Source organism: Plasmodium sp. gorilla clade G2 (assembly GCF_900097015.1).
Source record: "Plasmodium sp. gorilla clade G2 genome assembly, chromosome: 13".
Lineage (NCBI taxonomy): Eukaryota > Apicomplexa > Aconoidasida > Haemosporida > Plasmodiidae > Plasmodium > Plasmodium adleri (nom. inval.).
Genome location: NC_041705.1, coordinates 562,394 through 576,507, shown reverse-complemented (window position 1 = coordinate 576,507; position 14,114 = coordinate 562,394). Strand labels below are relative to the sequence as shown.

The 14,114-nt window shown below is 16.6% G+C and overlaps 5 protein-coding genes across 5 annotated transcripts; 4 read left to right on the top strand and 1 right to left on the bottom strand.

Moving 5' to 3' along the window:
* Nucleotides 1–402: 402 nt before the first annotated feature.
* On the top strand, nt 403–1,782 carry PADL01_1314700 (transcription factor MYB1; the record flags this gene model as incomplete). The annotated part of the gene is made up of 1 exon (XM_028683683.1): nt 403–1,782. The coding sequence occupies one exon, from the start codon at nt 403–405 to the stop codon at nt 1,780–1,782; it is 1,380 nt and encodes a 459-aa protein (XP_028539836.1).
* A 365-nt stretch (nt 1,783–2,147) lies between these two features.
* Nucleotides 2,148–3,098, bottom strand: PADL01_1314600 (tRNA (adenine(58)-N(1))-methyltransferase catalytic subunit TRM61, putative; the record flags this gene model as incomplete). Its single annotated transcript, XM_028683682.1, has 1 exon — nt 2,148–3,098. One exon carries the CDS (start codon nt 3,096–3,098, stop codon nt 2,148–2,150), a length of 951 nt encoding a protein of 316 aa, XP_028539835.1.
* Nucleotides 3,099–4,409: 1,311 nt separating this feature from the next.
* Nucleotides 4,410–6,214, top strand: PADL01_1314500 (phosphatidylinositol synthase; the record flags this gene model as incomplete). The annotated part of the gene is made up of 9 exons (XM_028683680.1): nt 4,410–4,458; nt 4,637–4,771; nt 4,889–4,928; nt 5,072–5,130; nt 5,257–5,311; nt 5,460–5,539; nt 5,736–5,831; nt 5,923–5,969; nt 6,146–6,214. 9 exons carry the CDS (start codon nt 4,410–4,412, stop codon nt 6,212–6,214), a joined length of 630 nt encoding a protein of 209 aa, XP_028539834.1.
* Nucleotides 6,215–7,512: 1,298 nt separating this feature from the next.
* Nucleotides 7,513–8,444, top strand: PADL01_1314400 (conserved Plasmodium protein, unknown function; the record flags this gene model as incomplete). Its single annotated transcript, XM_028683679.1, has 4 exons — nt 7,513–7,689; nt 7,876–7,977; nt 8,073–8,163; nt 8,263–8,444. The coding sequence occupies 4 exons, from the start codon at nt 7,513–7,515 to the stop codon at nt 8,442–8,444; spliced, it is 552 nt and encodes a 183-aa protein (XP_028539833.1).
* A 2,199-nt stretch (nt 8,445–10,643) lies between these two features.
* Nucleotides 10,644–13,240, top strand: PADL01_1314300 (zinc finger (CCCH type) protein, putative; the record flags this gene model as incomplete). The annotated part of the gene is made up of 5 exons (XM_028683678.1): nt 10,644–10,698; nt 10,835–10,948; nt 11,105–11,132; nt 11,939–12,960; nt 13,200–13,240. 5 exons carry the CDS (start codon nt 10,644–10,646, stop codon nt 13,238–13,240), a joined length of 1,260 nt encoding a protein of 419 aa, XP_028539832.1.
* Nucleotides 13,241–14,114: the final 874 nt, after the last annotated feature.

Below are 14,114 nucleotides of genomic sequence, written 5' to 3'. Positions count from 1 at the left end.
TTCATTATTTTTAATTCTTATATATAAATATTAAAGATATTATATATATATATATATATATATATTTATATATTATTACGAATATATTTAATATTATTATATTTTTAGTTTGATTGTATACAAATTGGTAGTTTGCTTTTGTCTATTAATTATATATATATTTATTATTATTTTTTTTATTTTTTTTTTTTATGTTAATTATATATGGGTAACGTGCCCATTTGAAAAATAAATAAATAAGCATATTTCATTATGTAAACCTTCATTTCTTATCATTCATTTTATGCTATATTCTTGTTGTCATAATATTATGATATTATTACCACTGCAAATAAAAATATTTTCTTATCGTTAATTTGATATTTAATAAAATATTAAAGGAATAATAATAATAATAATAAAATGTTTAATGATAATAATGAATATGAATGTTTATGTATTTTAGAAGAAAAGTTGTTAAGGCATTTAGATGTTATCGACAAATTGATAGAAAATACTTATAATAATATAAATAATTTGAATGAATATATAAATAAAAAATATAATGAAATAAAAATATTAGCCAGTAAAAAACCAACTAGAATAAACTGGATGAAATGTGATGATAAAACACATATGTCTTTATTTTTTGATAAAAAAATAGGATTCATACCATCAAATGAAGATGCTTTAAAAATATTAGATTCACAATTAATGTTATCAAATTATAGAAAAAAATATGAATATAAAAAAAATTCATGGACCAAAAAAGATATAGATAAATTATTTGAAACCGTTGATATTATATTAAAGAAGTATGCATGTTATTATTTAATAGATGAAAATTTATCATGTGACGAAAAAATTAATAAGAAGAAAATAATTGAACAAAGTGAGGCAAAACAAATTTTTAGTCAAATAAAATTATTTTTTGATAAATATAATCAGGAGAATATACCCAATAAAGAGAATGATGATAAAATAAGTGATAATATAAATAAAAATATATATGATAATGTAAATGATAATATAAATAAAAATATATATGATAATGAAAATGATAATATAAATAAAAATATATATGATAATGTAAATGATAATATAAATAAAAATATATATAATAGTATTAATAATAAGGGTGAAAAAAAAAACATCATTACACACGTACCAAATGATGATGAATCTATTGACAAAGAACATGATGAGTCAAATAAAATTTTTTCATATATAAAAAATGATAAAAAAATAGAACACAATTTCCTTTATTTTTCTGAAACATTTTGGAATGAAGTTTCAGAAAAACTATCGAATAATCAAAATGCAAAGGAATGTCAAAAGATGTGGTTATATTATGGTTGTTTTGAAGATGATAAACAGAAAAAATGGACAAAAGATGAAATAGATAAATTATTATGTTTAAGTAAAAAATATGAACAAAGAAACTGGAAATGTATTGCAAGAGAATTAAATACGAATAGAAGTCCTTTATCATGTTTTGAACAATATATTAAAATAAAGAAATTATATGAAAATAAAGAAAAAGTTAAATTAGAAAGAATTGCTTTTAACGTTCTTGAAGATATACAATTACAAATATTGGTATCCATAATTGGGGATAAAAATTGGGCAGAAATTAAAAAACATATGGAAAGTCTTAACTCAAATACTAGTAGAATAAAAAAGAGAAAAACTAATCTTAATTTCTTTGAAAAAGAAAAACAAAAAAAATTTCTTAATGATGAAATATCTTACAAAAGGAGATATTTGCGATTAATCAGTTCGACAAATAATATGGAACAATAATATGAAATTTTTAATTTTTTTGTACAATACACAAATAGCAAATACATACATACATATATATATATATTTATATATATGAGTAATATTCAAAATGTCATTTTTTTTTTTTTTTTTGTTTTTTTTTTTTTTGTTTTTTTATATTAATAAGCTAACATATTGAATATTATGTATAAAAATAATTAAATATAAGTAAAAAAAAGTAAAATAAATAAATATATTTAATTACTATATAACTAATAAGATTGTATGGTTTATAAAATGTATAGTGTTTTTAATTAAATATCTCACAAAAAAAAAAAATAAAATATACATATATATATATTATGTAAACATTAATTTGTATTGATATCCTCTTATTTTTTTTATTAAAATGCATTTTCAAATTTAATTTCTGGTTGTTCGTCTTCATCTTTAAGAGACCTTTTTGCTATGGTTAAATATCCAGTATGTGTTTTATTTTCTTTCTGACATAATCTATAATTTGTATAAAAATTATTGAGTGTATCTATATTGTCTACCTTTTTGTCATCATTATTAACACTATTAAAACATACAGTATTATCAATATGATAATCATCATCATTGTTTTTATTTTTTTTTTTTTTATTAATAATAATTTTCCATGATTTATTTATTAATTCATATGTTACGATATCACAAAAGGAATTTTTTTCTAAGGCTTCTAGAATTTTATATACTTGTTCAATACATGGTAAAAAAATAACAAAGACACCTCTTTCTTTTAAAACCTTTTTTATATTATCAACACATAACCATGGATTGGGCATGTCAAGAAAAATAGAATCAAAATATTCTAACGGAAAATCATCAAAATTATAATTTAATATATCTTTATGATGAAATGTTATATTTTTTCTTATATTTTCGAAATCATCAAATTCTTGTTGTACTTGTTTATATCTTTCTTCATTATATTCAAATGTATGTATCATACCATTTGGTAAAACAGAATTTGCAAGAGCATATGTTAAACAACCTGTTCCTGTACCCGCTTCTAAAATATTTTTATTTGGTAATGCATTACAAACTAAACATATAAAAGATATATCATGTTCATATAATGTTTGCGTTTTCTTTTTTAAACAATTTGCTATTAATTCAGGAGATCTTTTTAATACATATATATAATTCTTATTTAATGTATCATATATTTTCGAACCATATTCTTTCCCTATTATATCCTTATGTAAAAATCTACCCTTCTTATTATTTATTATTCCATCATTTGTTAATTTTAATAAATCAATATTTTCTTCGTCAGAATATATAACAACACAATTCCCTTCCTTTATCATACTTGATTTTTAAATGGACATCTAGTATTAAATATAACCCATAACATATATAAATATAAACACATATATATATATATATATATATATATATATATTATAATATATTAAAAATTTTAACGAAACAATTAAAAAATTAAATACTAAAAAATTAAAAATATTCAAGAAATATATATATAAATATATTGTAAAAATGTATTAACATTAACAAAAAAAAAAAAAAAACTCATTAATTATACATAATATTTTTAATTATTTAAATTTTCTATTTTTTATATATACAGTCATTTATTTGTAAATGTTGTAGAAAATAATTTTTTTTTTCTTTCGACCCTGTACAACTTAAAATGAGGATAAATTAAAAAAAAAAAAAAAAATTAAATTATTTTAAGAAAAAACGATAAATAAATAAAACAAATATTAATTATTCTTTATATAATATAATATATTATATACAAATTATATTTATTTAATTTTTTTTTTTTATAAAAAAAAGAAAACCTAGAATAAGTATGTAACAGATATAACTATGTATTATGTATATTTTGAAGTAGAAATATAATTAATATATAACATATTAAATAAATAAATATATTATATAATTTATTTATAGTATCATAATATGAACGCTTCATATATATTATATATATATATAATATTTACTTATACCTTTTTTTTTTTTTTTTTTTATGTATGTTTTATATAATATATATATATATATATATATATATATATATATATATATATATATTGTTACATTTATAATAATATTTCATCATATGGATCTCTTAAAAAGAAAATACACGCTTTAAGTTTGATATACATATAATATATATTATTAAATATATATATGTATGCATTACAATATACTTATGGTTTTTAAAAAGCATTTTCTTTATAATTTATTTTATTTATTTTTTTTTTTTTCAATGTTTATATATACATATATTAACCTCATTTCAGTAATTTTTTTTTTTTTTATTTATTATTAATCTTATTAATTTTTATTAAAATTTAAAATTTTATTGTTTCTTCTTATATTACTTTTATTATTTTTTTATTATTTTTTTTTTTTTTTTTTGGTAGTACATAAATATTTTATGGATAATATATATGTATATATATAATATAATATGTATGTATATTCTTAAATGTGTATACATAATTTATGAATAAAATGTTTTCACCTTTTATTTTTATTATGTAAGTATAATATACCATATTAATTTGTTAGAACATAAAAGTTAATCAAATTAAATATATATATATAATACATTAAAGTTATAATCAAAGTCACGAATAAATACAATATTTATGAAGATGAAAAAAAAAAATGTTTATCTGTATATACCCAATATAATAGGTTACAAGGAAAAAAAAAATATATATATATATACTTTTTTTTTTATATATATAACATATATTAATATATTTTTAGTATATATGCTAATGTTTTTATTATGGAAAAAAAAAAAAAAAATTAAGTCTATGTAAACATATTACTATAATTAATATACATATATAATTTTTATGTTCTTTAGGTTATATAAGAGTAATATTGGCCTTGTTAGGATTTATTATATCCAGAAAAAATATATTACTTTTCGTGTGTTTTTACGGTGCTAGCCAAGTTTTAGACGCTTTAGATGGATGGACTGCTAGAAAATTCAATCAAAGTAAATAAAAGAAAATAAAATGATTTATATTTATGAAATATTATTAATGTATAAAATGTGAAAGTGAAATAAAATTTAAATAAATAAATATATATATATATATATTTTCTTTTTTAGCTTCTGTGTTTGGTCAAATATTAGATCAAATTACCGACAGGTTATATATTGTCGAAGATTAATTCGTTTTTATTTTATGTGTCTTTTTAATTTTTTTCTTTTTGTGGAATGAATTGATCATATAATTAAAATAAATATAATATATAACAAAATATAAATATATTTGTATATATTTTATTTTAGATTATCAACAAGTTTGTTATACCTTCTTAATAGCAGTGTATACGAAGAATATATTACATGTAAAAAAAAAAAAAAAAAAAAAAAAAAAAATTATCTATATATATATATATACATATGCATATTATTAATACATAAGACATATTATCATTTCTATATTTTATTTTTACTTTTTATTTTCTTTTAAGTAATTGGATTAATTATGATTGCTGATATAGCAGGACACTATTTCCATTCAACATCGTAAGATAAAAAAAAATTAGATTATTTATATATTATATAATATATACCTATAATAACATGTATAGTGATTTCTTCTTTCTTTATTTTTTTTTTAATTAGTTTTTAATATATATATATATATATATATATATTTTTTATTATTTCGCAGATGCGCAATAGCAGGAAATAAGACTCATAAAAAAATAGAAAAGGGAAATAAGTTACTTAAACTATATTATGAGAAACCATGTATTAACATAAAAAGAAAATAAAATGTTCATATATTTTTACTCAATAAATATTAATATATATATATGTGACCATATAGAGAGAGTTATAAATACATATATGTTATGAGTGCAAAAATGAAATATATTTGTGAATATAATTTTTCGTGTGTATAATATTATAATTAAATAATTTTATTTGTTCTTATCTTTTTTAGGGGTTATGGTTATTTGTATAATTGCCTATGAATCATTTTTAATATGTGCTTATTCGTTAAGAGTTACTGTGAAGAAATCCTTAATTTATAAATTAAGTAAATATAAGAGAATATATGTATAGACATAATATTTTAATATTCATATTTTTATTTTATTTTATTTCATTCATTCTTTTTTTTTTTGTAGGTTATTATGCATTAATATTTTCCTTTCCATTAGCCGCCTTTAAAATGGTATGTCATAGAAACGAAACAAAATAAAACGTACATATGTATATATTTTATTCTTTTTTTAATATAACCTTTAATGATGTTATAAAAATTTATACATATGTGTGTGAAATGTGGAAAGCTCTACATATATATATATATATATATATATATATATATATATATTTTACTTTTAATAGTTCACAAACGTATCCCAAGGTGTATATGGTGTAAAATGTCTAGTTGATATGGATTGTAAAAAAAAATGAATTCATGTTATTATGAATATTTTAAAGACATGTGCAATATTATTATTAATTTTTTTGAATATATAAATAAATATAAATATATATATTATATATTTTGATTTTTTTTTTCTTTTTTTTTAAACATTAATATATTTATGTTATTATATTAAATATATATTTTTTTTTTCTTTCATTATATAATCATAATAATCCATTTTATATTTACTTCTTTCTTTTTTTTTATTTTTTTTTTTTCTAATTTTTGTTTGTACATTATTAAAAGGTATTTTTTTTTAAATTTGACTAAAAAAACTTGCCATTGAATATTAAAAAAAAAAAAAAAAATGATAATAAAATATAACATCAATGTAAAAGGATTATACCACTGTAATTATATATATTCTTGCAAGATAACATTTGTTATAATATTGTTAATATGTGGAATAATTTGTAAATTTTTTATTTTAAATATAATAAAAATTATATATATTTATTTACTTCATTTTTATAACATTTTGTAAATATCCTTTTTTTGTGTCATTTTATATTATATATATAATAAATTACTATTTTCTTCTATAAAGAAAATTATTAATTTTTTTTTTTTTTTTTTTTTTTTTTATTTTGTTGTTCTATTAAACTTATTATATTTATATATATATATAATATATATTATATATATTTAAATATATATATATCCTTATTTTATTTCTCTTCTGCAAACATTTGCAAAGTTCTAAGCATTTATAATAATAAATTTATATATACAAAATATATATATATTATATATATATATATTATATATATATATATATTATAATATTATTTCACCTTTCTTTTTTTTTTTTTTTTTTTTTTTTTAATATTTATAAATTAAGGTTAATTTTTTTTTTAATATATAATTTAAATAATTTAATTATATATATTATATATTTATATATAATTATGAAAAGATGAATAATTTTTTATTATACCATTTTATTGTTATAAAGTATTAAATCCAATCGAAAAAAAAAAAAAAAAATATATATAAATAATATATAATATTTATATCTATAAATATTTATTTATTTTATTTTTTTTTTTTATAAATTGTGTTGATATACAAAAAAGTCATATGTATCAAATAGGATATCATCCAAGAAGGAATATATTATTTTGTATAAGAAAGAAATAATTTTTTTTTTTTTTTTTTTTTTTTTTTTTTTGTAATAATATTATCAACCACTTTTTGTTGTGTTTAATTTTATGACTAAGGTATTGTTTATATTTATATCTTAACTCATATATAAATATTAAAACTTATATATAAAGACAAAATGGGAAGTTTTACAGAAGATAAGAAAGAAATTATAAAATTAGAGGATGCTTATAAGTTATATAATTTCAATAGAGATAACACATTATCAGTATTACAAGAAAATGACGACTGTATGCCTCATTCTATAATTCTTGATAATAAGAGTCTAAATATATTTAATATGGACTCTGCAAAGGTACAAAAAGAAATATACTATATATATATGTATTTATAGAATTTATAAAATGTAGAAATATATGTAAATGGGGCTATTGTTATTATTAAATTAGAAAATAATATACGATATCTTGCATATATTTACATATGTATATATATTTATATATATTTTTTTTTTTATTTTTTTTTTTTCAATATTATGTAGTATCAAAAAAGCGAGTATAAAAGAATATTTAATTTAAACTCAAGAAAATTTACAGACGAACCAAATTTTGCTTCAGCACTTTCATATGAAGATGTATCATCGGTATGAATAAGAATATAAAATGTTACTGTTTTTTTTCAAAATTATTTAAATATATATTATATATATATATAATAATTAAATTTTTTTATTTTTAGGATTCTGAAGAAACTAAAAAGAATGAAGAAGAGAATGATATAACTCAACCACGTATACACACAATTCTAAGTTTTTTTATTCCTTTTATAGGTATGAAAAGAATATGATATCCTTACATATATATAAATATATATATATATATATATTACTCTTATAATATATATTTTTTTCATCTTTTACTCTTGATAGGTTGCCTTTCCTATTTAATAAATTTAAAATACCCTGAACCATCGTTAAGACGTCAATACGCCAAAAAAGCCTTATGTGTAGGAAGCGCTTTAAGTGTTATTTATTCTTTCATTCTTTGTTCCTTGTTAGGACAATATATTTATCAATACGATAATAAGGAAATGCATGGATATACATATTGATTTATTTTTAATAACATCCGAAGGATATTATTTTATATAATTATATGATGTTTGTAAAAGATAATACACCATAAATATATAAAAAGATCTATCTATCTTTATATATTATTATTATTATTTATTTATTTATTTATTTTATTATTTATGTATTTATTTTATTATTTATGTATTTTTTTTTAATTTTTCATATTTAATTGCCTATTTTAGTAAAGCATATCATCATTTTAAATTTTTAATAGAATTCATTTTTTAAATACATATATATATATGTATATATTTTTGCTTAAAATATGTGTTATATATTTTATTTATGTGTCAATAAATTATTATTGATTTTTTTTTTTTTTTTTTTTTTTTAAGTAACAACTATATATTATAAAAACAATCAGGAGATATTCTCAAGCTTTTAATGTTATTATGAAAATGATGAAAAAAAGAAAAAAAAAAAAAAAAAGGAAGAAAAATAAAACTCCAATGCGGAACATATATATATATATAATGATAATTTTTATAAATGCGTGATTATATTTTACATATTAATTACCAATGTTGTAGAGTTTTTCCGTTTATTTTTGGAAAGAGAATATTTTTATGCATGTGCTTACACATTACATATATAATATAACATAAATATATAAAATACCTATGAAGGCAAATAAAAGTAGGAGTTTTAATATATATATATTTTTTTTTCTTTGTTCTTTACTTAATAAAATATGTATATAATACTCTTTAAATTTTAAATTTCAAATAAATTCTTCCCTTTTCTAACATGAAAAGGTATATTACACAATAAAACACTTTTTTTTTTTTTTTTTTTTTTTTTTTTATTTATCTTTTCTATGTTTATTCAATTTTTATTTTATGATGGATGTTTTTATAAAAATCATCGAAATAAATAGTATTATATAATAAAATGAACAGAATTTATGATATTTATTAATATATATATTTATATATATATATTTTTTTTTTATGTAGAAATGAAAATATGATTTTATAATATATCTATATAAATATATAAATGTATATCCGTATATTTATTTTTCCCTTATATACATAAATATATTAATATATATTATATATAATATATTTATTGTATAAATTTCGTAAAATCATATATAATCATTATTTTATTTTTTGTTTTTTTTTAATATCTTACACCAAAATTAATATAATTTTTTTTGTATATATACTTTTATATATAAATATATATATTTGCGCAAAAAAGTACTATTATATATATAATATAATATAATATAATATAATTCATATATTATGTATAATTATATATATATATATATTAATATTTTATATACGTATAAATATATTATATATATATATATATATAAATCCATAAATTTTAATCATCCGTTAATTAATATATTTTTATAATATAATATATATATATATATAAAAGAAAAAAAAATTCATATAAATTATATTAATATATAACATTATATTATTATTATATATAATACATATAATTATTATTTTATAAATATGTATGATAATAAAAAAATATATATTTTTATTATAAAACAAATATTTCATGTTTTTCCATATTTAATACATATATAAAATAATATCTATTATAATTATTATTTATATAAATAGAAAAAAAAAAAAAAAATTAAAATAAAATAAAAATAAAATCCTTTAAAAATTAAATGTAACAATTTATAAATAAAAAAATAAAAGTTTTATATATATATGAATAAATAAAAGAACTTTTATATTTATATATACATTTGAATATTTGTAAAAATAGAACATATATTTATATAATAAACTGTACATAATCATATAATTATATATATTTTATTATATATGATATAATTTGTTTTTATTTATGTTAAAAAAGAAAACAAAAACTATTATAAAATAATATTATATACGTATAATATATAATTAGAATAAAGGAATATATTAATATATAAAATTATATATAGCAATTTATAATGTAAGAATTAAAAAAAAATACAGAAGAAATTAAATTTATAATTATGTACATATCTTAATAATAATAATATATATATATATTTTGTAATATCCATATGTAATATATGAAATCTTTATGAATTGTACAAATAATGTTGTAATATTAATATAAGCATATTATAATCAACCCCCAAAAAAGCAAAGAACAAAATTTTTTAATTTTTTAATCATATGTTATTATTATTATAGGTCAAAAATATGAGAGGTAATTATGTTAGAGATGGGTATAAATCTCAGTACAGATATGCAAATGGTAAGGATAATACACAAATGTATAATATATAATTGTAGTACCTATAATATAAACATATAAATATATATATATATATATATATTTATATTTATAATGTCATTATTTAAACTGTAATATATTTACAACATTCATATAGGATCTGACAGTAATAGTAAAACACAGAATAACAATAATCGGAGATCTTACTACCCCAAAAAAGGACCTAATAAAGATAAGTCCATAATTTTTTGTCCACATTATACATTAAGAGGTTAAAAGTTTATATCGTTACATTTATGAGAGAAGAAAACGAATTATAATATGTTCATTATATATATATATATATATATTTATTTATTTATTTATATATATTTTTTATTTTATTTTGTAATTTATTATAAAAATTTCTTTTTTTTTTCTACTTCAGGAGCATGCCGTTTTATAAATGATTGCAAGTAAATTATATGAATACATTTAAAATAAAAAAATAATACATTTACATATATATATATATATATTAGACATATACATTTTTATATACATATATAGTTATACATACATAACAAATGTCGTGTGCATATGTATATATATTTGTGAAGTGAAAAATAATAGAAAAAATTAAAGGAAAAAGAGAAAAAAAAAAAAAAAAAAAATTAATGAAAAAGAAAAAAGATCAGAAAAAAAATGAAATAATATAAAATAAAATAAAATAATAAAAAAAAAAAAAAAAAAGAAAAAAATTAACCATATAAAATTAAAAAAGGAAAATGGAAAAATTTGTTGAAAAAAAAAAAAAATAATAATAAAATAAGTAAAAACTAAAGAGTAAAAAGAATATGGAATGGTTATAGAGAAAATATATGTAATTTTTTTTTTTTATTATTTTATTTTATTTTATTTATTATTTTTTTTTTTTTCTTCAATTATGGGAATTCGATCCTATAAAATATAAACATATATTATATTACACATTTAATATATGTATATGAGAATAATGTTTATTTTCGGATTGAATTTTTTTTTTTCCCACATATTATTTTTTTTTCGTTTCACTTGAATCATAAATAAAATGAATATATATTGTATAAAAATATATATTTTTATTTATTTATATATTTATATTAATTTTTTTTTTTTGTTGTTTTGTTTTCGTTTTTCTGTACCATTCATTTTTAATGTGTATGTTTTTAAAAATATATAATTTTTTTTTTTTTTTTTATTCCTTTTTCCAATTTTTTATAAAACGTACATTTTTTTTTAGAAATTTACACCATTTAAAATTAGTCGACACATTTTTTTTACAAAGATCATACATCGATAGTGCAATAATAGTTCATGGACCAAATAATGAAATATATTTATTTACTGCTATAGCACCTTATACAATTAATGTGTGGATTTTCGTACCAGGGGAGGGTACTAAAGAGATAGATATAAAACATTTAAAGAAAATTGAATTTGAATTAACCCCAGAAGAGGAAAGTTATGGTGATGAGAAACAAAAATATAATAATAAATCTAAACAGAAAAAAAAAAAGAAGAGAGTATTATCATTATTATATGCAGAAGAATGTATATTTGCGGGGTTAGATAATGGTTTAATAAAAATTATGCATCTACCTTCTTCAGATGCATCTACACTTTATGCCCATACAGATTCTATATATAGTATTGTTTGTATTGATGGTATTATTATATCATCATGTATAAATGGTGAAGTAAAATTTTGGAAATATGATGAAACATGTTCAAGCTTTGTAGCTATTAAAACTATAGAAACAAAAACAAAAATTTATAAAATGATTGAAGTTATTTCCCCTAAAGCTGCTACAAATATAAATAATAACAATACTGAAGATAATAAATATAATAGAAATTTATGGGTATGTGGAGATAGTATTACTATCATTAATTTATTAAATTTAGAAATTGTCAATAATTTTAAATGTAAATATGGTAATGTTGTTTCAGTTATACAATATGAAGCAAATATTATTACAGCAATGAGTGAAGGGAAAATTCTAGCTTATAGTCTTATGGGAGAAGGACACTTTGAAATGAATACCTTACCTATATATTGTATGGCTGGATTAACCAATCATCAAAATGTACCCATACTAATTTATGGATCTAATAAAGCCTTATATACTTTTTCATTACCCGAATTTAATCCATTTGGTTATTTAAAGGACAGAGATTCTGCATCCTTGAAATTTAATTTGAATGATCCAGATTTTATTATATCTTTATCTGGACCATATTTCATTGTCATCTTTTCCAATGGTAAATAAATATAAATAAATAAATAAATAAATAAATAAATATATATATATATATATATATATATATATATATATATATACATATTTGTATGTTTGCATATATTGCAAGTGCTCCTTTATATATAGTTATATATATTTGAAAGTTTTATATGTTTATATGTGTCAATTATTATATAGGCATACATATAAATATCCATTTATATATATATATATATTTTTTTTTTTTTTTTTTTTTTTTAGCTGGTAATGCAAAAGTTTGGAAATGGGAAACCAAAGAATAATTCTTGTTTTCCTCTCCCCCACCCCTTTTTTTTTTTTAAGTACAATTATTTATATTTATTTATATATATACTTAATATTTTATATATTTTTTTTTTCTTTTACTTTTTTTTTTCCAAAATCTCTAATTAATATATTATTTCGAAATATATATATATATATAATATGTTAAATATATTAAATATTATTATTTTAAAAATTTTGGTCACCAGTATACCCAATTTCAAACCTACACCAGCATAATTGTTATTATATAAATGTTGTATATTAAATTCATATATTTTGTTTTGAATTAGGAAAAAAAAAAAAAGAAATAGTATATATACATAATTATACATATATATAAATTTATTTACATAAATATATTAGTGATGAGATAAGGATTATTTAGAAGTTAATTCTTACCAAAACATATTACATTATATTATATTATATATACTTATATTTAAGGCTTATTATTACAATTTTAATTCAATAGTATTTTTATATGAAATAGTTATACATATTATTTTATATATTTTTTTTTTTTAATAATGTCATTTTTAATGAAGAAATAAAAAATAAATTTATTTTCAACATTAAAAAAATATAACATATTTAAACTTTTATAATAACAACAAATTCAATCTTATGAATTTTTATATTAATTAATTATTATTTTTGAAATATTAGTAATTTAAGATTAATACATATATATATATTATATAGATACTATAAAAAAAAAATATTACCATTCCTTGTAATATATAATTATACATTTATTTTAGTTTCTCGAAATGTGAAATACAGAACACCTACCTGAAGGATACATTTTTTTTTTTTTTTTTTTTTTTTTTTTTTCGTATTTATTTATTTACAATTTATATTTATAATTTA